We start from the raw sequence: 27,625 nt of genomic DNA on the forward strand, positions 1-27,625 counted from the left end.
GCTGCCCATTGGCTGCTTGACGGCCAGGGGCGGGACACAGCTTAGCAATAGCGCTTCCTGGCTAGCGATTTTTGCAGAGACCAGAACCCTGTGGGAAACGATAGAAACGCAACTGGATTCCACTACAAAGGCATGTATACATTACGCCGAATTCCACTATTTAAAATGGTGATTTTTCGTTCAGCAAACAATTTGCTACATGGATTCCGGTGCGGAATGGCCCTCAAATAATTCTAAAATGCAAGATTTGAAGAATTTTCCTTTGTTGGCTTCCTCCTGTTCACCATTCAATACACATTTGTCAAATCAAGGCAAGGAGCATCTGGCAGTTTAGAGTTACTACCTGACTATTCACTTAGGTGTATTGGAAAGGCTCAAGATTCTTTTAATGGTCCCTGGTTTAGGAATACACTACTGATACTGAGCCCCAGAGTGAGAGGATCAAGCCATTAACAATATGGCACCAAGGATGCTTGAATACAAAGAATTAGTCCATACAGATCAAGAATTATGTATGTATTGTCAAGAGCTGAGAGCTATTCTAATATGTAAAAATGCAAAAAGAAATCAGAAACCATACCTGTGCAACTCCTTACAATAACATTTAGTGTAAAAAATTGCCACAGTCTTCATGGCTGACAGATAAGTCCTGGAGCAGGAAAACTATCCATTATTTACATTTGTGATTTTTGTGTGATACATTTATTTGTATACAGCCATAGGCCTTTGCAAAATATAAAATACAAATTTATAAACAGTAAAATAGAATAAAAGAACTGTATAAAAATATAAAATTTAAGACCAACGAACTGAAGCAGCATACATGAGTACAAAGTGCAAGAGTATTAAGAGCTTGCCTTAACAGTGTTGGCCCTTATTTTCCTTGCAGCCAAAGCATAAAGATCGGTTTTATATGATACTTTATCAACTTGGTTAGATAAAAGATAGATTGTCTTTTCAGCAACAGAGGTCAGGTTTGAGCCCCTTAAAATCTCATTGGCCCTGGGTTGAGTGTAAAGTAAGCAGTCAAATATATAATGAATCATAGAATCATAGAGTTGGGAGGGGGCATACAGGCCATCTAGTCCAACCCCCTGCTCAACGCAGCATCAGCCCTAAGCATCCTAAAGCATCCAAGGAAAGTGTGTATCCAACCTTTGCATGAAGACTGCCAGTGAGGGGGAGCTCACCACCTCCTTAGGCAGCCTATTCCACTGCTGAACTACTCTGACTGTGAAAAAAATTTTCCTGATATCTAGCCTATATCGTTGTACTTGAAGTTTAAACCCATTACTGCGAGTCCTCTCCCCTGCAGCCAACGGAAACAGCATCCTGCCCTCCTCCAAGTGACAACCTTTCAAATACTTAAAGAGGGCTATCATGTCCCCTCTCAACCTCCTTTTCTCCAGGCTGAACATTCCCAAGTCCCTCAACCTATCTTCATAGGGCTTGGTCCCTTGGCCTCAGATCATCCTCGTCGCTCTCCTCTGTACCCTTTCAATTTTATCTACGTCCTTCTTGAAGTGAGGCCTCCAGAACTGCACACAGTACTCCAGGTGTGGTCTGACCAGTGCCGTATACGACATCTTGTGATTTTGATGTGATGCCTCTGTTGATACAGCCCCAAATGGCATTTGCCTTTTTTACCGCTGCATCACACTGCCTGCTCATGTTTAGTTTACAATCCACAAGTACCCCACGGTCTCGTTCACACACAGTGTTACCTAGAAGCGTATCCCCCATCCAGTAGGCATGCTTTTCATTTTTCTGACCCAGATGTAGAACTTTACACTTATCTTTATTAAATTGCATCTTGTTCTCATTTGCCCATTTTTCCATTGTGTTCAGATGTCGTTGAACTCTGTCTCTATCTTCCAGAGTATTTGCCAGTCCTCCCAATTTGGTGTCATCTGCAAACTTGATGAGTAGGGTAAATCCTCCAGAGCTTGTGTACCACAGATACCAAAATGCTGTTTTTTTGGAGTACGGTTAAAACGGCCAGCTAAAACCTCTGTGGGCAACGTTTCAAATCGGAGTGATGTGAAAGCTGTTCTGAGTTTGTGGTTAGTGATCTTAATTAGGTAAGAGGATCTATGGTGGTCATACTTAAACTGCTTGAACCATGTTGCTGAGTTGATTTTCAAAATTTGCATTCTGTCTAGCTGGGCATCACTTTGAAAATCCAGTCTCTAAGGTGAGAGTTATTAGCTGATGGATTTAGGAGGTCACTGGGAATGGAGTAACGTGCATGAAGGCTATTAATAAGGCTATGTCGTGCTGGGTCCTTTGATAACATTATATTAAAGGACTGATGACTAAATTTGTTTGAGTTGGCTAACCTAAGGTTTTTCCACAATTTTAGAATTGCAAAATGTACTCGGGCACTAAGAGAGGGCAGGCCCAGTTCTGCCCTCGTCAAAACAGCCAGAGTTCCCCTAGGTGGGGCTAGAATTCGCCTTAAGAATATATTTGGAACAGTTTCTAGCCTAGGTATGATGTTTTCCTTCCATCCCCAGACCTCTACTCCATACAATAGATGGGGGATAACCTTATATAATTTGAGAGCTGGATCAATGAGGAAGCTTCGTTTTGTATAGTAAAACTTCAGAATAGTGCCCACTAAACATGTTGCAGAGGCTCTAATGGTGTCCAGATGAAGTTTCCAATTCAGGCTCTCACTAAATCTTACATTTGATATTTCTTAGAATTAAGTACCACTTCCAGGAGCCATGCAGGAGAATACTTTCATCTGCTACCTCTTCCATATTAACTTCACTCACTCCAATCAGCCTTCATAGTACCAGTTTAAGTGATGGAGGGGTAGAATAATCCAACTGCTTGAAAATCATGCAATATACAAGAGTGAAATTGAATGCATTTACTCTCAGTATTAAACTGTAGATTAAACCATTTGATTAAAATTTGTTGACAGAAAACGCTATTCCCATATAGTGGAACAAATGTACACCAGTAGTTTAAACATGCCGTGATCATCGATAATGCCTGGGACATGCTTCTTGGGAGCATGAGACATAGCATGTCCCCAAACATTAGGGATTATCATACCATGTTTAAGCCACCAGGCCTATATTATTTATATTATATATAAATAATTTTAATGTCATACATCTTAAAAGGTAAAGGTAAAGGTATCCCCTGTGCAAGCACCGAGTCATGTCTGACCCTTGGGGTGACGCCCTCTAGCATTTTCATGGCAGACTCAATACAGGGTGGTTTGCCAGTACCTTCCCCAGTCATTACCATTTACCCCCCAGCAAGCTGGGTACTCATTTTACCGAGCTCGGAAGGATGGAAGGCTGAGTCAACCTTGAGCCGGCTGCTGGGATTGAACTCCCAGCCTCATCGGCAGGGCTTTCAGACGGCTGCCTTACCACTCTGCACCACAAGAAGCTCTGTCATACATCTTACCTCAAGGCTCTTTTCAATCCCATAGCCCATTCTTCAAGTTATCTAGGAAATTTAAATAGAAAATGTTGCAGACTCCCTGAGCAGGGAAGTCTGAGGTAGTACTAAAAACCATAAATTGAACATTTTTTTAAAAAAAGATAGTTCACAAGAAGGGGAAGAAGTAAGATACTAGGAGAAATTTACCTGTGATCTTTCATGAATATGTGTGGAAGCTGAACCCAAGCAAGTGGGTAGGGATAGGTTTACTTTACCAATTTCAGCTATAAGTCCATGATATGGTCTGCTATTTAGGTGTGCATTTATTACATTTTGTCCTGCTTTTTAGCTGAAATGAATTCCCAAAGCAGCTCATAGACATTTTAAATTATAGACAAATTAAGATTTGTAATTCAGATGATACAATCATGTATACAGGGAAGCCAGCAACCACATGCAGGACTCTTGATACCATGCTGTCTGACATGAACAAGACAAGGATTTTCAGCTTCTCTATGTGCAAGCTGCCCTGACTTGGGTGATCCAGGGTAGCCCAGTCTCATTAGATCTTAGGAGCTAACCAGAGTCAGCTCTGGCTAGTATTTGGATGGGAGATTACTGAGAAGCACCAGTGTCTCAATGCAGGGGCAGGCAATAGCAAACCACCTCTGAATGTCTCTTGCCTTGAAAGTCCATGGTACCAGCATGTCAGCTGTGATTTGTCAGCACATTCCACCACCCCATGTGCAAGCCAAACCTATGAAAGGTCAGGTGGTTGTATAGCATATGGTGGCTGGCAAAAGTATTCACCCTCCTCAGTGTTTGTCCTGTTTTGTCTTCCTACAACCTGGAACTCATGTGGGTTTGGGGTGAAGTTAGCACCATTTGATTCTCACAATGTGCCTACCACTTTGAACATGCAAAATCTCTTTTATTGTAACACAAACAGTACTCAAGTCAAGAAAAACAGAAATCATAACTGTGCATAAACATTTGTCCCTCAGAGTCAATCCTTTGCAGAGCCACCTTTTGCTGCAATTACAGATGCAAGTCTCTTGAGGTATGTCTTTATCAACTTAGCACATCTTGCCACTGGAATTGTCGTCCATTTCTCAGGGCAAAACTGCTCCAACTCCTTCAATTTAGATGGGTAGCTCTGGTGTACAGCAATCTCCGAGTCCTGCCACGGATTCTCAATTGGATTGAGATCTGGGCTTTGACATTTCAGGACATTAACATTCATCCCTTTAAACCATTCCATGGTAGCTTTAGCCATATGTCTAGGGTCATTGTCCTGCTGGAATGGGAACCTTCATCACAGTCTCAAATCTCTGGCAAACTGAACCAGGTTTTCCTCAAGAATTGCCCTGAATTTAGTGTCATCCATGTTTCCTTCACTCCTGACCAGTTGTCATCTCCCAGCAGATGAAAAACATCCCCTTAGCATGATACTACCACCAAATATGTTTTCCATTCTGTCACAAAAGTTCAATTTTTGCCTCATCTTCCATGTATTTTTGGAGTCTGCCACAGATAGTTCGGCAAACTCCAAACATGGCTTTTTTCTGGCCACCCTCCCATAAAGCCCCACTCTGTGGAGTATATGGCTTAAAGTGATCGTATGGACAGATACTCCTATCTCCACTGTGAATCTTTGCAGCTCTTTTAGTGTTATCTTTGGTGTCTTTGTTGCATCTCTGATTAATACGCTCCTTGCCTGGTCTGTGAGTTTCAGTGGGTGGCCTTCTCTTGGCAGGTTTGTAGTGGTGCCATACTCTTTCCATTTTGTTGTAATTGATTTAATGGTGTTCCGTGGGATAGCCAAAGTTTGAGATATTTGTTTAGAACTCATCCCTAATCTAGACTTCCCTACAACTTTGTATCTGACCAGTTTGGCATGCTCCTTGGTCTTCGTGTTGCTCACTTAGTGGTGCTGCAGAGCCTTTCAGAACAGGCCTATTTATACAGACAACCTGTGATAGAACATGTCCCACTAAGATTGCATACTGCTAGACCCTAATTAACTAATTATATGACTTCTGAATTCAAGTGGTTAGACCAGATCTTATTTAGGGGTGTCATAGCCAGGGAGACAATTATTTACGTACAGTCATGATTCCTATTTTTCTTATCTTGAGTACTGTTTGTGCCCCAATAAAAAAGATTTTGCACTTTCAAAGTGGTAGGCATGTTGTGAGAATCAAATGGTGCTAACCCCACCCCAAACTCATCCTAGGTTCAGGTTGTAATACAACAAAACAGGATAAACACCAAGGAGGATGAATACTTTTGTAAGCCACTATATAGAGCTAGGTTTTTTTATCCCCCACTTTTATTACATGAAGGATTCTCAAAATGGCTTACAAATGCCTTCCCTTCCTCTCCCCACGATGGATACTCTGTGAGGCAGGTGAAGATGAGATAGTTCTGAGAGAACTGTGATGGTCCAGCTGGCTGCAATCAAACCCTGTTCTCCAAATTAGAGGCCACCACTCTCAGCCACTATACCCAGCTGGCTCTCCCTCTGATGACCCCATCCTTTTAGAAAAATAGACATTTTTCTTTCATGACTCATGACACTGTATGTATAGGCTGGAGTCAAGTAGATGGTATAAATTACACCTTTTCAGTAGTCTGTGAATCAAATCCCCAGAAATCTCAAAAGAAAATGTATGTGTTGTTTTGTTTTAAAGAAATAACTGATGGCAGAATGGTAAATTTATTTCTGCCAAAGAGATGCTCAAACATCCTAGAGCTTGGTTCACTTTTTGTTCACCAGTTGCAATCATGGAGCCAATTGTTTAATTTAGCAGTCTGGCTACTCAAAAGCAGCTTGCCTTTTCAACGTTATTTTCTATATGCTCTAATAGTACAATATGGTACAAATGGCAGAATTTCACACATGTGTATCCCATAAGCCTGCTGTTGCCACATGCTGCTCAGCAACCAATTGTTTAAACAAATAACCCAATCTGTCAGCCAATGGTCACAAATACTGTGCTGCTTAGGCTTTAAAATGTGGAGCTCAACGGTTCAATTGACATGGTTTTGCACATGCATGCTTCTGGAAGCTACAGTCCCTCAACATTATTGAATTACCCGACTCAACCATCTATGACCCTGGAGGAGAATCAGTCAGTTTCACCTTCTGTACAGTTGTAAAAGCGACTGCAAGGCAGAAGGAAATGAAACTCAACCATGAAAGGTAGTGTGCAGTTGCAAAGCAGTTTGGCAACTTGCTCCAGTTGGGCAATGGTGAGGTCAGGAGATTCGGGGTTCAGCTCATGGGTGAATGCGGCTGTCAAAAATTATATGTTCACCTGCCAAACATGTTGGCTACAAAGTTTGTGGCATCTCTAACCTCCAGTGTTTGTCAAATATTTTGTCTGATAGAAATGATTAAGTAGTTGTAATGAGCGTTCATTGTTATAGTTTTTAATGGTTGTGGGCACAATTTGCTCTGTGGTTAGTTTATAAGATTAATTTTTAAATCTCTGTTCCATCCGCATCAAAACCTATCATTAAACATATATGAACTCTCAGCACGCACTGTGCCATTTTCATGTGGATCTATTAACTTCTTCCTTTCAGTGTCTGAGCGGTCTATACACTAAGTTTAGTGGAATAATTATTTGAAAGCATCTCATCTTGCACCTAACTAAGGGCAGTCAAACATATCATACTAAAATCAGTTGGGAGACATGCTGTGATTTGAGCTGATGTTGGATTTGTGCAACTCACTCATATGAATCAGAAAGAAATCCCAGAGTTCAATGAGATGGAAGAAAAATAAGTGTGAACAGGATTTAGCCTGACATATATGTCCTCTACATTTGCTTTGTTTTAACTGTTAGCCACCATGATGGCCCTGGCTGGGCAGAAAGGTAATATACAAATCTTCTTATTAATCATAATACCTAATCTTTTCACTTTTGTGTTTATAACTATTAATTTCCCATTCACCTGTTTTCATTATTTTCTAAAGAATCCCAGAGAGATACCATGTCAATACATGGCGCTGAAGTGGATTTAATAGTGATATTATTTTGTTTAAACGCACTGGATACTCTCCCCAGAATGTATCCAGCAAAAACCCTAGCAATGGTCAGATCCTTTTAAAAAGTCAATGAATTTTTACTTTTAAATTCAGTACTCCTTTATCATCATTCCATTGAATTTTGCACCTAAGGAGCTGCTAAGTAGGGATAGGCTGGCTTTTCCTATAATGCTCCTGTATAACTCTATGGTGTGGCCTCATTTGGAATACTGTGTATAGTTCTGGTTGCCATATCTCAAAAAGGACGTTGCAGAACTGGGAAAAGTACACGATATGGCAACCAAGGTGATTAGGTGGTTGGAGCAGCTTACCTATGAGGAAAGGCTGAAGAGTCTGGGATTTTTGATTTGAGAAAAAAAGATGACTAAGGGGGGACATGAGAGAGGTTTATAAAATTATACATGGGTAAAGAGATGTTTTCTCCCTCTCCCTCTCCCTCTTCAGTGAAGTTGATGAGCAGTAGGTTCAGGACAGACAAAAGGAAATACTACTTTACACAGAGAATTATTAATATGTGGAATTGGCTACCAGACGATGTTGTCATGGCCCCAGGAATAAACAGCTTTAAAAGGGGATTAGTTAGATTCATGGAGGATATCAATGGCTACCAGCCATGGTGGCTGAGGGGAACCTCCACACTCAGAAGCACTAATTCTCCAAATCCCAGAGCCAGAAGGCAACACCAGGGGAAGACTTTGGCCTCTGTGCCCTGTTGTTGGCCGGACAGAGAAACTGTTTGACCACTGTGTGAGATGAGATGCTGGACTAGATGGACTATTGGTCTGATCCAGTAGGGCTCTTCTTATGTTCTTTTCCTGGCTGATAAATGCTGAAATGGGCTTCACTAATGCTGATATGCATCTGTCTCTTTGTTCTTATCTTGTGTACCTGTAGCCTTTGCATAGGAATGCGATCAACTTGTTGCCATATACGTACTTTGTCTCCAGTGCTACACATTTTTTTCTCTAGGCCATGAAAGTTTATGGTCAGCTCTCCTATGGTATCTGTGCCCTGAGGTATAAAACCTTTAACAGATCTGAGCAGAGCTTTGCTCAGAGTACTTTGCTACATCAACTATTGTTACCCTCTTTGCCTGTTTCTGCAAAGTCCTTCCTGGTATGATTTCCATCTCCAGGTCACTCTATCTGTGCTCTAGGCATCTGCCAAGAAGCCACAAGAATATAGTTCCATGCCACACATTCAAGTTATGGGCTTTCTGGCTGGGGTTTATATAAAGTACTAGAATCAAAGCCCATTTTAAAAATAGGCTTTGAAAGGGGCAGCAGACAGGAGGGCGCAAGAGGGTGGCTGCAGCTCCCTTTGGCCCGCAACGTGGTTCCCCCCCCCCGGCTCCCTTTGGCTGCACCGAGAGCGCTTCCCAGGCTATAGGGAGTGGGAACCCCCCCCCCCAGGTGGCAGCAACAGGACTTTGTGGCCCACAGGGAGGCTCCAAACTCCCCCCCCCCCGACTCCCTCCCAGCAGGAGTGAACCTGTGGGCCGCAAATCCCTGTTGCTGCCTCTCTCCTCGTGGGCAACAATGGAGGCCTCAGGCACACAAGGCTTCTAGCAGGCAAGGAGGGAGGGTGGGAACTGGAGGGGGAAGGCTAATCAGGGTGGACCTGGATGGACAGTCTCCTCCCAGGAGGTTGTTTTCCAAAGATATAAGGGAGCAAAATAGTGTTAAGGATAGGAAGACTGTAATGGTCGGTATCCTAAACTGCACCAGGGTTTTAGGGCAGGAGGGGTGGCCAAAGGAGGGCACTTGTGGTTTCATTCTGCATTAGTTCACTAGGAAGTTTTACTGTTACATCAGGGTTCTTACTGCCATAAATTATACTGGTTGGGGAAGAGGGGGGAAGAATGATCAGGGGCAGAGAAGCTTAGGATGCCAACTAAACCCTGCTCCTCTCCCACACACCTCTCAATATATTTTTGACATGGACTACTGTAAGCCATTCAGAGAGGGAGGTCTAGGATAACAAGATTAATCTTAACTCTTTCCTATGATTTTTTTCAGTGAAGTACACAGATTGCTCAATCCACCTTGAGTTTCAGGGAGAAAGGAAGGCTATGAATGGTGTAAATAAATAAATGTGCCCACTCCAAATCACTCCCCTCAACAGTTTCTTTCCCACAAGGAAAAGATACTGTCATGATCCATGATGAACAGCCATGTGCACTTCTACCCCTCCCTCCACTGCCAGCGATGGGAAGAAAGGATGCACATTACAGACTACCAGTGTCACACCTGTGGACACTAACATAGGAAAATGTACGGCATTCTTGGAAAAATCAAGTCGTTCTTTGAGTTTACCATGACTTTATCAAAAGGATCTTCATCATCAAAGTGCTTCTGGGGTTGCTTGATTCCTAATGATGAATTAGGCTTTAAAGTTTCATCCTAAAGGATGGGGTGGCTCAAGAAAAGGGTGGCAAGTAAAACATTGCCCAGCCTATAATCCTGTATATGTTGACTACAGGCATAAAGGAGGCAACTCAGGTATCTTCTCTGCAGATCCTTCTGTTGTCAGTTATGAAACTAATGAAAGTAACAACAATGTTTACAAGTTGTTGCTGTTTGCTTTCAGCTAAGGCTGTGGTTGCAAAACAACTTCCATGATATAGCATTAGTAATTTTAGTGGCATCATTTTAAGGTCCTTGGCCTGCATCCCCTTCTATTTAACTTTTTTTTCCTCCCCCACTCCCTTTCTTGAATTGTGTGGTGCACACAAAAAGCAAGGATGCAAATAGTGAAAGAGAGCAACAGCCGCAACACCACCAGCTCTTTTAGACTAGACTAGTACATTCCCATTGGCATAATATCCCGAAAACAACCAGAAGACCATATCCAGGAAGGTCAACTCTAGCCAGAGTATCCATTTTGTGCTTATATTAGGATTGTGTGAATGTCAAAAATATTGCTAAGTGTAAATATTTCAGTAAATGTATTTTAATTTGCACTCTGACCTAAATAGCTCAGACTAGCCCAATGCCATCAGATCTCAGAAGCTAAGGAGGGTAGCCCAGATTAGTGCTGGGATTCTGACCACCAAGAAAATCCAGCATTGCCAGGCAATGGCAAACCACCTCTGTTCATCTAGTGCCTTTTTAACCCCACAGTATCACCGTAATTTGGTTGCAACTTGACCACACTTTCCACCATCATTTTAACTTGCAAATATGAATGTTCACAGAATTTTAAAAGCATTTCGATAACTAAAATAAGAAAGAGTAAGAAGGGTCTTGAGCTGCATATGGAAAGCCACAAAGTGTGCAAGGCAATATATACCCTGAGACCCTCTTAGGAATTAGGACTTCAGGATGACAACCAACTTAATTTCAGTACTCTTCACTGACAAATACTTAAATACCCTTCTCAGAGGATTAGAACCAAAGGTTGTCCAGTTATAAACAGACCCCAGAGACTGAAACGTCACTGGCTTTCACATTGCCAAGCTGCCACTGTGAAAGCATTAAGTTGTACTTTCCAAGCTAAATCCAGGGTGTAAACTGCACGGAGCTTTTATTACAACCCCAGATCGATTCAGTCCCTGCCCTCTACACAGAATGAGATTTCCGTTTGGATTTTGGGCGATTTAAATTTTCCTTCTGCAGCAAGAAGGATTGATCCGGAGTGACCCTACCTTTATTGTGTGATATCTCAGACTGTTTTTAATCCTGAATATCCATTTGGGAAAGAAAGAACCTCTGATAGGCTACACCTGGTCATGTGACATGCTTGTCTTAAAGGAGAAGCCCCTAATTTGTCTCAACTTCTGTCGGTCCTGGATCTTTCCTCCATCCTCTACCTTTTTCAATCCTCTCCCCCTCCCCTCCAAGAAAAGAAAAAGGCTCCCTGCCTGGCTCCTCTCCCCTCCCTTCAAGAAAAGAAAGAAAGAGGCCTGGCTCCCTCCCACACACACACCTTCTGAGCCTCCCTAATGCAGAAGACCACATGCAGAAGACTTTCCTGTTTCAATGGGGAGGAGGGGGGAAGAGGAAGACCCAAGTTCAAAGCAATCTGAATTCAACAGGATTGACAATGGAATAAACAATGTAAGTGCAGACTCTGCCTAGGTTCTCTTCCAAGTGTGAGGCAGAAGCATCTACTCTGGATGCCTTTCATAGAATCAGAGAGTTGGAAGGGGCCATACAGGCCATCTAGTCCAACCCCCTGCTCAATGCAAGATCAGCCCTAAGCATCCTAAAGCACCCAAGAAAAGTGTGTATTCAACCTTTGCTTGAAGACTGCCAGTGAGGAGGAGCTCACCACCTCCTTAGGCAGCCTATTCCACTGCTGAACTACTCTGACTGTGAAAAATTTTTTCCTGATATCTAGCCTATATCGTTGTACTTGTAGTTTAAACCCATTATTGCGCGTCCTTTCTTCTGCAGTCAACGGAAACAGCATCCTGCCCTCCTCCAAGTGACAACCTTTCAAATACTTAAAGAGGGCTATCATGTCCCCTCTCAACCTCCTTTTCTCCAGGCTGAACATTCCCAAGTCCCTCAACCTATCTTCATAGGGCTTGGTCCTTCACTTTCACTGAGCCACACAAGAGTTAAGCTGTGGGGACGCATTAGATTCAAGGAATGCCCGAGTGGGGGGTTGTTCCCTAGCACTCTTCTAAATGCAGTTTGGAGAATGCAGCTTGACTGCCAGAGGACTTGGGGGAGGAAGAGTCAGGATTAAATGGCAAAGCAGATTCTGCATACATTGTTGCTGGGTTTGATCTGTATATAAAATGTTGATCCAAACTTCCTTCTACCCAGACAAGTTCTTCTCGAACTTTTTAGTATGGTGAACATGGAAGAATACAGCGATGGCCAGTGCAAAAATATTGTTCCAATAGTATTTCATTTCAGGAAGGCTCTGTTGGTATGAGTTTCAGAAGACTCCGCAGAATAATTAAACATATGACTTAAGAATGAAAACATATGCCACTTTCTTCCTTTTATTCAAGATTCATTATTATGGTCTTACAAGTTATCTCCCTAAACCTCTGAAGCTTATTCATTTAAAATAGGGATATATTCTCAGTAATCTATGGCAACTGTTTAGGTTTATCCCCCATTAACAATGAAGCAGATTCTAACATCCTTGTTAAGTCTTTATGGTTTCAATGGAAGTGCAGAGTATATATGGAATAATAGGAAAGATTGAGACTTGAGACTTCCTCTCAAGTTCTGGTTTATTGTCTCAATTATTTAGGACTTCTTGGCTTTTTAAATCAACCCAATCCAATGAAGTAAGCCCATTCAATCAACATAAATGTGAAAACCAAATGTTTATAAGAGAGCTGAAGTCATTTTTAAGAGTCTGATGTCCCCTTCTGCTCTGTATCTGGACTTATTAATAACTCACTCATTACTGGCCCTTAAAATAATTTCCTCCACCAGTTATTTTTCTTATATAATTGCAGGATTAGAGCCCTGCAAACCCTCACCCATAAAAATTAAGCATGGTATATATTTAAGTCACAAAAATGTTGTTCAAATCACTTGTCAAGAAAGCTGGGCTTTTGCAGCTAGATTTTCCAGTGCAGAACATGATAATCTACTTCTAAAGTGCATTGCATTATTCAACATGTTCAGAATGGGCCCAAGTGACTTCTGCAATACTTTGCCATGGAACAATTACAAAGAATGAAATAACAAGCAAAAAGTGGTATGGAACTGTCTTAACTGCCATGTCTATTTGGCCTTTATGGTGATTAATGGCACTTGGGGTACACTGAGATTGTGAGTTGCCAACATGATGCTGAGAGTTGTCAATATGCCATTTTTCAGAAAAAGTGTCCACATGCCCCACAATTAGAAGAGTTTCCTTACAGAAATTCTCCAAACTCATCAGGCTTTTTTGTCAGAAGAGACTGAGTAAACATTTCCCATGTTGTATTAAGTATAATAGAAGAGGTGGACTTTATAAAGCTGGATATCCCTTTCAGTTCTTGAGTGGCGGTAGGTTAATAAATTCACAGACCACAAGCTGGGGATACAGACAGAAATGTAAGTTGTGTATGAAGAGCAACCTAAGCAGCCAAAAAGAGTCCTGTTTCCTGTCCCGCTGTAGCTTCCCTTCCCACATCCCTGTGAGGACAGAAATGTGCAGTCACAAAAGCTATTTATAAATAGATTTATTTATAAACTCGATTTACATAAAATAGGATACTCTTTAAAAACTGCATATATATATACAACTGGATAAATCCTAGCAAGTGCATACAAAAATACCTTCAATACGTTAAAAATAAAACTTCAGGGTGTTTTTCCCCAATAAATGGACCTTCACACCAGACCCAAACAAACAAACATGTGGATACCATATTTGAGACAGTTTTATATTCTTTTAGTAGAAAATGTTAGGAAACTTTTGTATCTATATTGTGTAAGTTCTCAAACATCCTACATGACAAATTTAAGAAGCCAAAGGTGGGATGCAATTTAACAAATCTTTCCTCTTACAATTTCTAAAGATTTTTATACAAAAATAAGTCTTCATATTAACAGTGTTCCCACAGTTCAAGTTACATATAAAGCCTAATTCTGACATTACAAAAATCCCCTTCCCATTCAGAAAAAGGAAGCATCAAGTTTAAATCATTCACCCCTTCCCATTAAAAAGTACACAGATATTAAGAATTGAAGTCCAGTTGATCTCAGTTTGTCACTGCAATCAGAAACCAGCCTTTTCATTGGTAATTCAAGAGTCAGAGGGTACCATAAACTACTGTACAACAGCAGGTAAAAAAATTGGTCCCTGATATCTATTTACATAATTGCACTTTCTTTTTGACAGAGAGACAGAGAGAGAATGATCACAAACCACCAGTCTTTTGATCAATGTCAGGTAGAACTGACCATTAAAAAAAACACACTCTGCAATGAGGCTCGAGAAAAGCAGGAAGCATGTTAAATTAAGAGTCCTTGTTACTCTTCTGCTGCATCTTAACAGGCGCCTGGGACAATGAGGTACTGAGGTCCTACACAGCATTGCTTTCAGTGTTACTACAAAAGAAAACAGAAAGGCCATTAGGAGCATGTAAATGACAGATCTCACAGAGCTCAGGGGAGACATCCTCCCCATTCATGCATCTAGGCTACACAGTGCATGGTGAATCACAGATTTGTGTTCAAGAGATGTATTGTCTTTAATGCCTATGAAGTAAAAAGCAGTGTTTGTCCCATTCAATGCTCTTCCAACATGTCTACCCCTATTTCAGAACAGTAGGAAAGATTATCTATAGATGAAGTTTCTTCCAGCTTGCTTAAATAGATTTGGGATGGTATGGACAACACTGGCAGCATTTTGAGTGGAAGTTTCTGGCATGAAAATAGCAATCCTTCCATTATTCGAATGTGGAGGGAAGAGTTCCAGAGTAATCAGGTTTCATCAGGGAAATATGTTGTTAATTTGTATTGCTACCTTGCATGCAAGCAGTTTCACCTAAATTTCTGCTCCTTCCAAACAAGTAACCAAATCCCAGCTCTTCCCCATTCAAATCAATGATGAGAAATAATAGTGACAAAATAGCATAGATTAATAGTCCAACCCAAGATCTAATGGCAAAGTACACCATTTGAAATGAAATCAAGGGTATTGTTTACCTCCCACCCTTTCTGAAATAGATACAAATTAAACTGATGAGCAAAGTCTTTGAATGGTCGAACTATAAGGACATTTCATGGTAGTCCTACTGATGTCATTGAAAGTTGAAAACAGGGCCGCAAGCTGTGTCAAGATGGAAACCACAGTTCCCACATTTCAGATTTCAGGCAGGCAGCTCTGGAATGGTGATTTTGCAGAATGGCATCTTCAACTTTACTTGACTGTATCGGCTGTGGATTAATATCAGCTTCCAACAAGTTGTGGTGTGCAAACTGTGTGCTTGCTGCCTCAAACGCAGTTCGCTTTTTTGCTGTCTTCACAGTACTGTGCCAGAACCCAATCAGGGTCGATCTGAGCGTGTGGCATCAGGCATATATACGCATGGCTATCTTGTCATGAGATGTCACTGCAGTCAGCATGGGTGGGCAACTGAAAACCAGGATGATCACTACAGGGTGAAACAGTATTCCTTTTCAGGCATTAAAAGCCATACTTTCCAGAAGCCCATCAGTGTTGGCACACTACCCACAATGCTCCCAATACATGTGCTTGCCATTTATAGTGACTAGAGCAATACTTGGATTTATCATACTTTGCTCAACATGGAGCACTACCGTGTATACACATGGGAAAGCCAAGCATTGCCCGCCTATTCATATGAAACAATGACCAGACACACTGGGATTATTGTGGGTACTATGCACTCCCCATTGCTGGGATCTGGTACATGTGGTTCTACCCTCTGAAAAGACTCTTTGGGGATGCAGGTGCATGCCACTCATTCTGCACATATTGGATTTTCAATGTGCTTTTGCAGGTGTATTTTCCAGGGCGAAACAGGAAAATATTTCTGGAGTACATTAAAAGTGTATTGTGCAGAATAACAGTCTAGAATAGTTCAAAATGGACCCAAGGATGACCAGGCCAATAGCACGGGGCAGATTCTGGGAAATCCCCTAGTCTGCCCGGCCCCTTTTTCCGTTGGCGCCACGCAAGGGGACCTGCCTGGCGCGTGTCGCCGCGTCCTTCTTACCTGGGGAGGGACGGCGGTGGGGGGATCAGTAGCTCCCGAACCAGCTGGTGAAGTCGAGCAGCTCCTGCTCCTCGGGGCTGAGCGCCCCCTCGTAGCCGCTCTCGTCCGAGGAGTAGGCCGAGTGCGGCGAGCCGGGCACGGAGCTGCCCTCGCGGCCGTCGAAGGAGGGCGAGGCGGACGAGTAGGAGCTGCCGCTGCCGCCACTCGCGCAGGCGGCGCCGGGCAGGCGGCTGGGCGGCAGGAGCCCGTCCTGGAAGGCGGCGCTGACGGCGTCGTGCTCGTCCAGCAGCTGCTGCAGGGCTCGGATGTACTCGACGGCGGAGCGGAGCGTCTCCACTTTGCTCATCTTCTTGGCCGCCGCGCCGTTGGGCACGTGCTGGCGCAGGGTCTGGAAGCCCAGGTTGACCAGCTTGACACGGTTCCTCTCGCGCTCGTTGCGCCGCGCCACGGCCGCCGCGCCGCCGCCGCCCGCCAGGCCGGGGAACGCCAAGCGCCTCTTGCACCGCAGCAGCTCCGGCGAGCTCGAGCGCCGCTTAGAGCCTTTGCAGCGCGCCGTGGAGGAAGACTGCTGGGCTCCCGCCGGGCCGACGCAACTCTTGGCAGCCCCCCACTGTTGCTGCTGCTGCTGGCCGGCCTGCAGCTTGAGTCCCAAGGAGCCACTGCCGCCGCCGTGCAACGGGTAACTCGGACAAGCGGCGTGGGCTGCCGGTAGCACGGCCGTGGCTGCTGCCCCCCCGTTCATCTTGGGACATCGACCCTATTCGCGACCTCCGTGGGGATGCAGTTTGCAAAGATTCCCCCGAGTTGGAAGGCAAAAAATCAGTGAGCGGTCGAAAGTTGCTGCGGAGGGCTGGCTTCTGCGCTCCCTTCAGATGCAACCGTCGGAGCGAAACCTGCGCGTAAAGGCTTCGGTGGGAACAGCCCCCCTTTCCTCGCTTCCTCACTTCTGGCAAGCAACTTTGCGCGCTGTCAGGGCACCACTGCGGCGGGCTCCTCGCAGCTCTGCCCCTTATCAACACGCGCTGCTGCTGCCGCCACTCGCGAGCCCCCGGGAGCAGCACGCGACGCGCCTGACGCCACACACACCCCCACCCGCCCCCGCCTCCTTCGCCGGGGCCGCCGCCCGCTCTGCTCCTCAGCTGCCTCCCACCCAATGGGAAGCTCGCTTGGCAACTTCGTACGCCCGGCGCGTGGCTCCCGGCAGAGGTTCCATAAACAATCCCTCCTCCTTGCGAGGAGCACGCGCTGGGGCTCATTTGCATCCCAATGCTGCCAGGCCGGGGTCTGGGCAAGCTCGCGCTAGCCAGCCTCCAAGCACCTGAGAAAGCCTGGCCTTGACATACTACCCGCGGGGACCGGCGCTGGAGAGGCTTGGGAAGCCGGCTCGCCAAACTTCAACTAGGGTTCCCGGGTGGGTCAGATAGAAGAGGCGGGCGTGTGTGGCCTGGGAGGGGGGGGTCATTCTTAGGCGGAAGCTGCCTTAGACCAAAGTCCTTGACCAGGAGTGCTATGCCACTATCACCAAATTAGCATCTGGTCTCCCAGATCGTCTTGGGTGATGCATTCGAAAAGCTTGTACTTTAGGAACAGAGCTCTGTACCATTCAGTGCTAGCGTGGAAAGGAGGAAGAGATTTGATCATGCCGGAGCAGTCTGAGGAATTCTGCTTTCTTTTTCAAAAAGTCATTTCTTTGTGACTGCAGAGGTTTCCTCAGAAACATTCAGCACTCCCTCCTGAAGTCTTAGTCAACCAAGGAATGAGGAAGCCATTTCAGCGGTGCATTCTGTACCCATTATCAAGTTCTACTCTTCCACATTGTGATCAAAGATACACACAGCCCTACTTTACACTGCCTGACCCCTACTGCATACTACCTGTGGAGCAGCAACCAGGAGTCTCGAGCCTGTTACCTGATATTTCTTAGCAGGAACTCTCAGGGATTGAACCTGGGAGAATCTAGAACAAAAGTGGTCCTTCTTTGAGGTGGGCTCCTTTCCCTTAACTTTGGCTAGGAGCAGTAACCTGTATTAAGGACATCTAAAGTCAGCAGATTCACAGTAGTGTTATTCAAACTGGGATTAAAGAGTGTAGCATTGGCATGATTCAGCATTCTAGTTTCCTGCCTAGGTAATTTAATGTAAAAGAAAAGGGCTTCTAAAGAGAGGGCTTTTCTCCCCAAAAGTGCTTAATTAAAAAAAATTGTGCATAATTTGGCATTTATTATGTATATTGAATAGTTCCAAAATCTTTATTGATACAGATTCAATTAATTTTGTTTGCTAGTTGAAGGTGATGTGCTGCATGTGAATCCGGCATTGTCACTACTGATATGCTTGAGTATTGCTGTTGAAAAACATTACTTTTTAGTTTGTGCTGGTGGCAGGTGTGATTTTCACACAAAAATATAATGGATGGTCAGTTCCATTCAGTGCACAGACTTATAACTTGTCAGTTGACCTCAAGTTTTCCATATTTACAAATGCGAAGAAAGAAGCACGATGGGAACACAAGATGGACGTTTCAAATTCCATGAACCATGGTATTCAAAGCAATTAACCACTTGTCTATATGGAAAAAATACACACAGACCCCACAAATTCCTCAGATGACTGTATATGAGGTAAAGTTTCTACATCCTTCCTTATCCCATCCCATTCTGTATATTAAGTGAAATAAAAGATCAGGAAAAAACCAGTCTGTTCTCTCAGATTCCCTTTATTTATAGCACATGATATAGCTTTCTCTGGATGTTCGTGCAAGAGATGCAATAAAACCCAACCTTGTTCCCCAGAAAACACTGTAAATCTTCAGTGCTGCTGTTGGGTTTAGAGTTTAGAGTTGTTTATACAATAACACATCCTTTATGCAACATTTACCTAATTGCCACATACAACTTTCTAACCAAAACATCACCATTAAGCTGAGCTCTAACTTTTAAAAAGTTATCAAAGGGGTTTTTTTTAAGCCATTTGTTGTCAAAATATACTGCTTTGTATTTCAGAGTTTAAAATAAAATCTTCAAGATAAAACTCAAAAGGAAACATTGTTCCTATGTTTGTAACTCCTTTTTTTGGTGGCTTCCACATTTACATTAGTTACAAGTCAAAATAGATCTTCCATATGGTTCTACATATTTTATTGTCTGATTTTGAAGCTTACTGTTTTATTAATAAAGCTTGCATTATTTAGCTTTAAGATTCCACCCATGGCAGAAAATCCAGAAAAGTTTCTCAGGTTTCTCCAGAAAAGGCTCACAATGAGTGTCATGAGTTGTGTTTTAGGGTTTTTTTAAACAAGTGGTCTCTAGGTCTTACAGACCCCATGATCCCTGGGACCACACAGCAGCTGCAATAAATGGCTTTTAAAAAATAGAGGGCTCAGAACATGACTGCATTGGGAGGAAGTGTTCCTGCCTCCCCCTTACTCCAAGCTTTTTTCCTACATGGAAACAGCATAGGGAGGGAATTACATATATGTTAAACAAGAAAATAACTCCCTCTCAGTGCTGTTTCTGAGTAGGAAAATGGCTGGGGGGGGGGGCTCTTCCTCCACTGGTGGCAACATTCGAAACCCATTTGGGCTTTTAAAAACAATTCTCCACATTTATTACATAGATGAGGGGAACCCAAATAGGATCTCATTTAAAGCCTGAATGCACAGTTTGGCCCCAAGACTATTTTCTAACAACATACTCTCTGAGTTCCACAGGTCCTGCAAGATGGAGCTCTTCCACCAGATGTTTGGCTGAAGCCAGGTGTGAAAAAAAATGGGAATGAGATCGGGTATCCCCCCCGTTTCCAGGATTAGATGTTAGAGCTTCCTGGAGCCACAACTGCTTTAGAAGTTGGGGGTGAAATTTGTATTTTAACTGCCATCTTGATTCTAATAATTTTAGGGAGTTATTGTTCTTATATTTGGATGCTTTAAATTGTATTGATGCTTTTAGGGATGAATGTTTTATGATTGTTGTAATGCACCACGAGCAAGCTGTGCTGGGAGGTAAAGGTAAAGGTATCCCCTGTGCAAGCACCGAGTCATGTCTGACCCTTGGGGTGACGCCCTCTAGCGTTTTCATGGCAGACTCAATACTGGGAACGGTGGTATAAAATCCAATTATGAATGCATGCATGCATGCCCTACTGGATCAGACCAAAAGTCCCCTCTAGCCCAGCAATCCCGCCCTTTAGATGTTCCTGCATTTCCCTGCTGTTTGCTCCAGGCAAACAGCATGCTGCCTTTGAACTTGGAACTTCTAATTAGTTTGGGAAACAACTATGGGTAGACCTATATTCATAGATTTATCTAATATCTTTTCAAAGACATTCTGGTAAGTGGTCATCACTGAATTCTGTGTAAAAGAATCTCTTAAATTGGACTTATTTCTTTATTGAAAATATTTATATGCTTTCCACTCTCCTGACTGTGTTAGGATCAAAGGCAGGTAAATGACACATTTATCACAGTAATATCATAGTAGTATCACTGTGTGGGGATTTCCTTAGTTAAAATATAAAATACCCTGGATAAAATGCCACTTATAAATGATTCATCCATGATAATTTAAACAGACAGACAGCCTCTCATTGCTTTAGAAGAAGAGTTGGCTTTTATATGCCCCTTTTTCTCTACTCGAAGGAGTCTCAATGTGGCTTACAGTCACCTTTCCTTTCCTCTCCCCTCAACAGACACCCTGTGAGGCTGAGAGAGCCCTGATATCACTGCTCGGTCAGAACAGCTTTATCAGAGCCATGGGAAGCCCAAGGTCACCCATCTGGCTGCATGCGGGGGAGCAGGGAATCAAACCCAGCTCACCAGATTAGAAGTCCGAACTCCTAACTACTACACCAGGGGTAGTCTACCTGGGGTCATCCAGATGTCCATGGACTACAATTCCCATGAGCCCCTGCCAGCGTTTGCTGCAGGGGCTCATGGGAATTGTAGTCCATGGACATCTGGAGTACCACAGGTTGACTACTCCTGCACTACACCAAAATGACTCTCTACAGTTCTAGTTTCTGTCCTTTTACATAGATGGCTTGGGCAGGCTGTTCCAGCCACTTCATTTTCACAAACTGTTGTGTTGTTTATGAAAATCATTACTGGTTGTATTCAAAAGCTTATTTTTTAAAAATATTACAATAAGTACACCATTGGGGGGAGTGTGGTATACAAATATAATTAAATAAATAAATAATGAAGAAACTTGACTGAAACTTGATTTATGCATAAGAAACTCTACAGCAAGCATCACTATCACTTGGAACAGGTACGGTACACACTTATGTAGGTAGCTTAATGGAACTCTATGAATAGAGCAAATCTGCTAATGGTGCAGATTTGAGGATGACCATTCTTCTTCTGCATACAATATTGTAGTTAGATCTTCTCCAGAGATCAAGTGCAGTTTTCACCAGGGTTTTACTGTAGGGGTGATGGTATGAATATTCCTGATCCCTTATCATGTGTTGCCCAGGTCATGTGTTAGAAATATATTCATTTAATAAGAAAAAAGACTTTATTACATTTGAGCCATTTTTATTTCGATTTTTACTTCTTACTAGTGGTTGTTCAGCATCAGCCAAACAGATCAGGTGATCAATTTGCAGCTGATAAATCCCTTCAACCATGTTAAATGTGACTGTCAAGCACACAATGTTAAATTTGCAGCATCCTAATAATAACTGGCCAGAGGAGTGGAAACATCTGTGTTCATCCCACTACCAAAAAAAGGTGACTCAAAAAAATGTTCCAATTAGCATTCAATAGCCCTAATTTCTCATGCTAGTAAGATCCTGGTCAAAATCATACAACAATGCAGAGCAACAACCATTGAAAGAGAATTACCAGATGTTCAAGCTGGCTTTCGACGGAGACATGGCACTCATCATCACATTGCAAACCTGCACTGGATTTTGGAAAAGTCACAGGAATATCAGAAGATGTCTACATCTGCTTTATTGACTACAAGAAAAGTTTTGACTGTGTGGATCGCAATTGTGGAAAGCTCTGCTAAATTTGGGGGTGCTGGTGCTTTTGATCAAACGGATGTCGCTCTATGCAAACCAAGAAGTCATTGTATGTACACCGTTTGGTGACACTGACTGGTTCAAAACAGAGGAAGTTGTGTTCCAAAGGTTGTATTCTTTCCCCCTTCCTGTTTAACTTGTATGCTGAGATCATTATGAAAGAGATTGAACTCAAAGAATCAAACACTGGAATTAAGATTGGAGGAAGGAATATAATCTTGGGTCTGGTGATGATGCTAAGGAAAACCTAGAATAAATTATTACAAAAGTCAATGAAGTAAATAATGAATTTGGCCTTTTCTTAAACACTAAAAAGACAAAAACAATGACCACTGCAAAAAACAAGACAAGTCACAATAACAATTGATGGTAAAGAAATCAAATGTGTTCAAGGATTCATTTTTCTTAGAACACAAATTGATCTAATTGTCCCATCATCATAGGAATGTCTCAGAACATTTGGCACCTAAGCATACAGCAGGTCATACATTTGTTTTGGTTTTCTCTGGGGATAAGGTAAATGGTTTGATAATGGGTCTGTATTTCTCTTTGTCCTCATGGACCAACCATTATCTGGTGAAGTTTGGATTCACAGACACTCAGGACCTCCTCAAGGGTACTGGGACAACTACGAAGGTCCTACTCAGGAGACTGATCAGTCCAGAACAGTTCCTGATGTCTATTGGGGATTTTCTGGTCAGCAAGGCTGGCACTCTTGTTAAAATCCTGGATGTCCTGTGGAATATGGAGATAAACTAGGCTGTCCCAAGTACCCTCTCTCCTACCCTCTTGAGGCTTGCCTGATTCCTACTTTACTTTGTTTTAAGCACCAAGTTAAAACACATTTTTTAAAACCCAAATTTTAAATTAAGGGTTTATCTTATCAGCCTTTTAATGGTCTGCTCTGTTTTATGGACCGTTTTTATGCTGCTGATGTCTTATGACGGCTCATTTTTTAAACTTTGTTTTTTAATTGAAAGCTGCCTACAGCAGAACTCGAGGGTTCATGGCTCTAAGGCAGAGCATCTGCTTGGCATGTAGAAGGTCTGAGGATCAATCTCTGGCATCTCCAATTTAGAAGTATCAGGTAGTAGGTGATGTGAAAGGTTTTGCCCTGAAACCCTGGAGAGCCACCACCAGTCTGAGTAGACAGTACTGACCTTGAGGGACCAATGGTCTGATTCAGTATAAGGCAGCTTCACCTGCAACAAGTGGCAGAAGTGGCACAAGCATTTTCTAAATAAATAAATAGTCTGATTTTGAGGGGGGCTTTCTATACCAGATGACTTCCAAATTGTATGTCTCTATCTCCTCAGAAATGCTGGTGTGTTGACCAGATCACCAGAGGCAACCTTACATTTCATTCTGGCTACTAGTGGGGATGCCCTGGCATGACTAGCCTAAACTAGCCCAATCTCGTCATATCTTATGTATAATGGCTCATGTTGATGGCTTATGTATGGTCCTTTCCTATACCCATTTTGCACCCTATTACAGGCTCCTCACCACCACCACCACCATCAAAAGTATTTACAATTGCAAGAGGATGGTAAACTGAACGAATTGTCAGAAGGGCAGAGTATTTTAAAATCAGGGATTTTAAATATATTATTGCATTTTATTAAAAGTCAGTTTTATAAGATAATATATTGTCATACACTGCCTCAAGCATGCTTATGGGAAGGGAGCAGCCAAGAAATCAAATCATAAATAAATAGAAACAATAAACTGCAGATGTTAAGCAGAGTCAGCCCTGGTTAGCCCTTGTATGTGAAACCAATGAGGAATACCAGGGTTGCACTGCAGAGGCAATATACCTCTGAAATGCCTTGAAAACTCTAAAGGGGTCTCCATAAGTCGCGTGCAACTTGATGGCAAAAAAACTAAAAACAAACCCCTGGTGGGGAAAGCATACTCTACCATAGTAGTAAAAAGATGTATAGGTCACATACAAAGATATAGCACACATTTTAAAAACTGTGTTATTCTGTGTCTTGTGACACAGAAACAGAATTGGTCATGAATTTGAGGTGAGGAGTGCTATATAGCCATACTGCACACTGCTCATCCCTTGTTAAAATGCCTTAGATAGGCAATGGGCAAAGAGACATAGTTTGCCTACAGTGCTTCCTATGAAGCAAGAAAATCAAGGGCCGTTGCACACATCAAAAAAATTAGTGTTATGCCAGTGCAATAGTGTAATGCTATTTTAAAAATTGTGTCTCCTGCCATTCCTCACTTCCTGGCTTTCTTGCTTTCCTCTGCTACCTTCTCACACTTCTTTGCACTTTGCATGCCTGCTTGAAATGGCAGAAGGAATGTGCTATACACGTGACTCTCCTTTGCCTGTCAATCAAGCCAGGCAGCCAATCACCTTTCTCCATGTTTTAAAATGCCCACGATGCAAGGTATTTTTTTTAAGTAAAACTTCTCCATTGCTATGCCTATGCATCTGATCATAAATGCATGGTGCTTATTTTACTGCCACTGCTTTTGGAATTATGAGCCTTGAAGCTTTAAAAAAGTACTCTTGTTCCCGATTGGGGGGTGGGGGTTAGAGGGGCATGCTTTGTGTGTTAACAGGTGGGGATTTTTTTTGTTCTGTCTGGAAGATTTGTTGCTCCAGGCAGTTATATTAAAAAAAAAAAAGGCCCGTCCCCAGGAGAAGGGAGAGGGAGGCGGGTGCGTGGGCTAGTGCTGGAAGCGAAGATAGCGCTACTTCGCCTCCACACCTTTCCTTAGTGTGTGGTTGCTGGTTTCTCTCCTCTCACTACATAGCACTTTAAAATGGAGAATGTAGCTGCCAACTAGCACTTTAAAATGGAGGATGTAACTGCCAGTTTGCTGCTGGGACGCTAGATACTGACGACATAATTTAAAATGCCAAAAATATGGTGTCAGCAAAAAGTAAGCCTTTCACTATATTTTCTGGTTGTGGAATATCTCCAAGCCTCACTGGCTACTCCAAACAATGATTCACTAGCAAGCCAAGACAAAAATTTTCTCCTATGCTGACTGGTATGTACTCTACATATAATGCCGATACCTCACTCGCCCAGTCCATGAATCTCAGGTGTCATGTGTATAAAATAACTTATTATAGTAGGTTCCATGGTTCTTGATGCTATTGAACCAACTTCTATCTTGAATCCCAGCTGGAAACCCCACCAATCAGCATTTCCTTCTGTTAGTGGCTAAGCGTGCTGTGTACAGGCAAAAAAGGCAAATGCCATTTTGGGCTGTATCAACAGGGGCATCACATCAAAATCACAAGATGTCATAGTCCCATTATATACGGCACTGGTCAGACCACACCTGGAATACTGTGTGCAGTTCTGGAGGCCTCACTTCAAGAAGGACGTAGACAAAATTGAAAGGGTACAGAAGAGAGCAACAAGGATGATCTGGGGCCAAGGAACCAAGCCCTATGAAGATAGGTTGAGGGACTTGGGAATGTTCAACTTGGAGAAAAGGAGGTTGAGAGGGGACATGATAGCCCACTTTAAGTATTTGAAAGGTTGTCACTTGGAGGAGGGCAGGATGCTGTTTCCGTTGGCTGCAAAGGAAAGGACACGCAATAATGGGTTTAAACTACAAGTACAACGATATAGGCTAGATATCAGGAAAAAAAATTTCACAGAGTAGTTCAGCAGTGGAATAGGCTGCCTAAGGAGGTGGTGAGCTCCCCTCACTGGCAGCCTTCAAGCAAAGGTTGGATACACACTTTTCTTGGATGCTTTAGGATGCTTAGGGCTGATCCTGCGTAGAGCAGGGGGTTGGACTAGATGGCCTGTATGGCCCCTTCCAACTCTATGATTCTGTGATTCTGTGATTCTGTACTGGAATGCTGGTGATCTATATTCTGAGGCTCTACTTCATCAACCAAGTTTTGCTCGTTAGACTTTCACACTTTTAAAATGCTATTTCATACTTCTGAGCATGACTGGGAAACACATACAATTCAATATATGATAATGTATATGCAGGATAACAGACTGCTGGTATGCTGCAGTGGTTGACACATTGGGCTAGGGAGCCCCATTGTGAGGCCCAGGCACCTTTAGATCACTATTTTGTCATGGAACCTTCCTGGATGACCTTGGGCCAGTCTCCCACTTTCAGCCTTAACCTACTTCACAGGGTTGTTGTGAGGATAAAACAAAGGACAGGAAGCCAATATGAGCTGCTTTTGTTCCCACTGGGGAAAAAGATAAAAGTATAAATAAAATAAGTCTTATTGGGGGAGTTGTGCATTGTTATCTGTTAATTGAAAATGATCTTAATATTCCCTCACTTCTTTTTGTTTGTTTTTGTTTGCTTGTTTCTAAGTAAATCTGCCTGTAGAGTTTGAAGATCGCCTTGAGCTGGTCTCCTGGATAGAAATCAAATAAATAAATAAATATCCTCTTATTTATTTATTTATTATCAAATACAACAACAAGAAGTAGAGAGACTCCCCTTTGTGTTCTTTTCATAAATTTCTTTAAAGGTGTGCATGTTTTTCTAGCCATTTCCCTCAGCATCCCTTTCACTTGCTTTAAATTCATAGGAAAATGCCTGGAACTATGCTTGGGTTTTTAAAACTTTTTTACAACCTCTCCCCCCAACCTTTTTGGACCCCCCCCCCCAGCGGTTTGGTTTTGTTTCCTTTAAGCCAGCTACAGTCAAACTTTGTTTCCATTCACTGGGAAGTCACTTCATGAATTTTAAACCTGGCAAACTCAGCAGCTCCCCTCCCCTCCCTCTGCAACCTCTTCCGCTTTTTCTCAGATTGAAAAGGAGACAGGCCTGGGTTTAAAAGTTTATTTTAGCTTTGATTATGTGTATCTGCTAATGCATGTTAATTAGCTTTCACAATGCATCCTTGTGAGACACCAGAGAATGCAGACTTGGGCTGTGCGGGCTTTTTGTTCTCAGGTAATTGTGATGGTGAAGGGGAGCTTGCTCTAATTAATTTAGTTAGTGTATGTTTTGGTGAGGGAGGAAAGGGGGTTGGTGATTTATAGTGCAGCACTTTTATTCAATTTAAGAAGCAAACGCCAAAGTGCATAAAACCATATTATAGCCAGTAGGTGAAAGACTGAATGCATGAGCTGGGGACAGCAGCAGCACCACCACCATGACCCCGTCCTTTTCTGCCCTGTGCTGAGGCTGGTTTCTATAGAACGATGAGAGCATTATCAATGCCATGCTTCTTTGCTTGTATGCAATGTGTGTCTAAATGACTTCAACTTAATCCCAAAAGAATGTCCAATAGATTCATGCATTTTCTAGCTTCCCATGTACCAGTTTTGCAAGACATACTAAATTTTTAAAAGATCAACAAAAACAACGGGACACTCCTGTATCAGGAAAAAATGTTTATGGGGAATTTTTGTTCTATAATAAAAGGCAAGTCATTTAACACAACAAATTATTGGCAATGACACATCACTATACTTTTGGTATCAAGGGGGGAATCTTAACAGGGAGAGAATGTGGTTTATAAGATGA

General features: G+C 42.7%; 1 protein-coding gene across 1 annotated transcript; it reads right to left on the reverse strand.

The window, feature by feature from the left end:
- Nucleotides 1–13,586: 13,586 nt before the first annotated feature.
- On the reverse strand, nucleotides 13,587–17,389 carry ASCL2 (achaete-scute family bHLH transcription factor 2). Its single transcript, XM_077321517.1, has 2 exons — nucleotides 16,107–17,389; nucleotides 13,587–14,472 (listed from the first exon to the last, which is right to left on the reverse strand). The coding sequence occupies exon 1, from the start codon at nucleotides 16,846–16,848 to the stop codon at nucleotides 16,132–16,134; it is 717 nt and encodes a 238-aa protein (XP_077177632.1). The 5' UTR covers nucleotides 16,849–17,389; the 3' UTR covers nucleotides 13,587–14,472; nucleotides 16,107–16,131.
- Nucleotides 17,390–27,625: the final 10,236 nt, after the last annotated feature.

Source organism: Paroedura picta, chromosome 2, assembly GCF_049243985.1.
Source record: "Paroedura picta isolate Pp20150507F chromosome 2, Ppicta_v3.0, whole genome shotgun sequence".
NCBI classification, from domain to species: Eukaryota; Metazoa; Chordata; class Lepidosauria; order Squamata; family Gekkonidae; genus Paroedura; species Paroedura picta.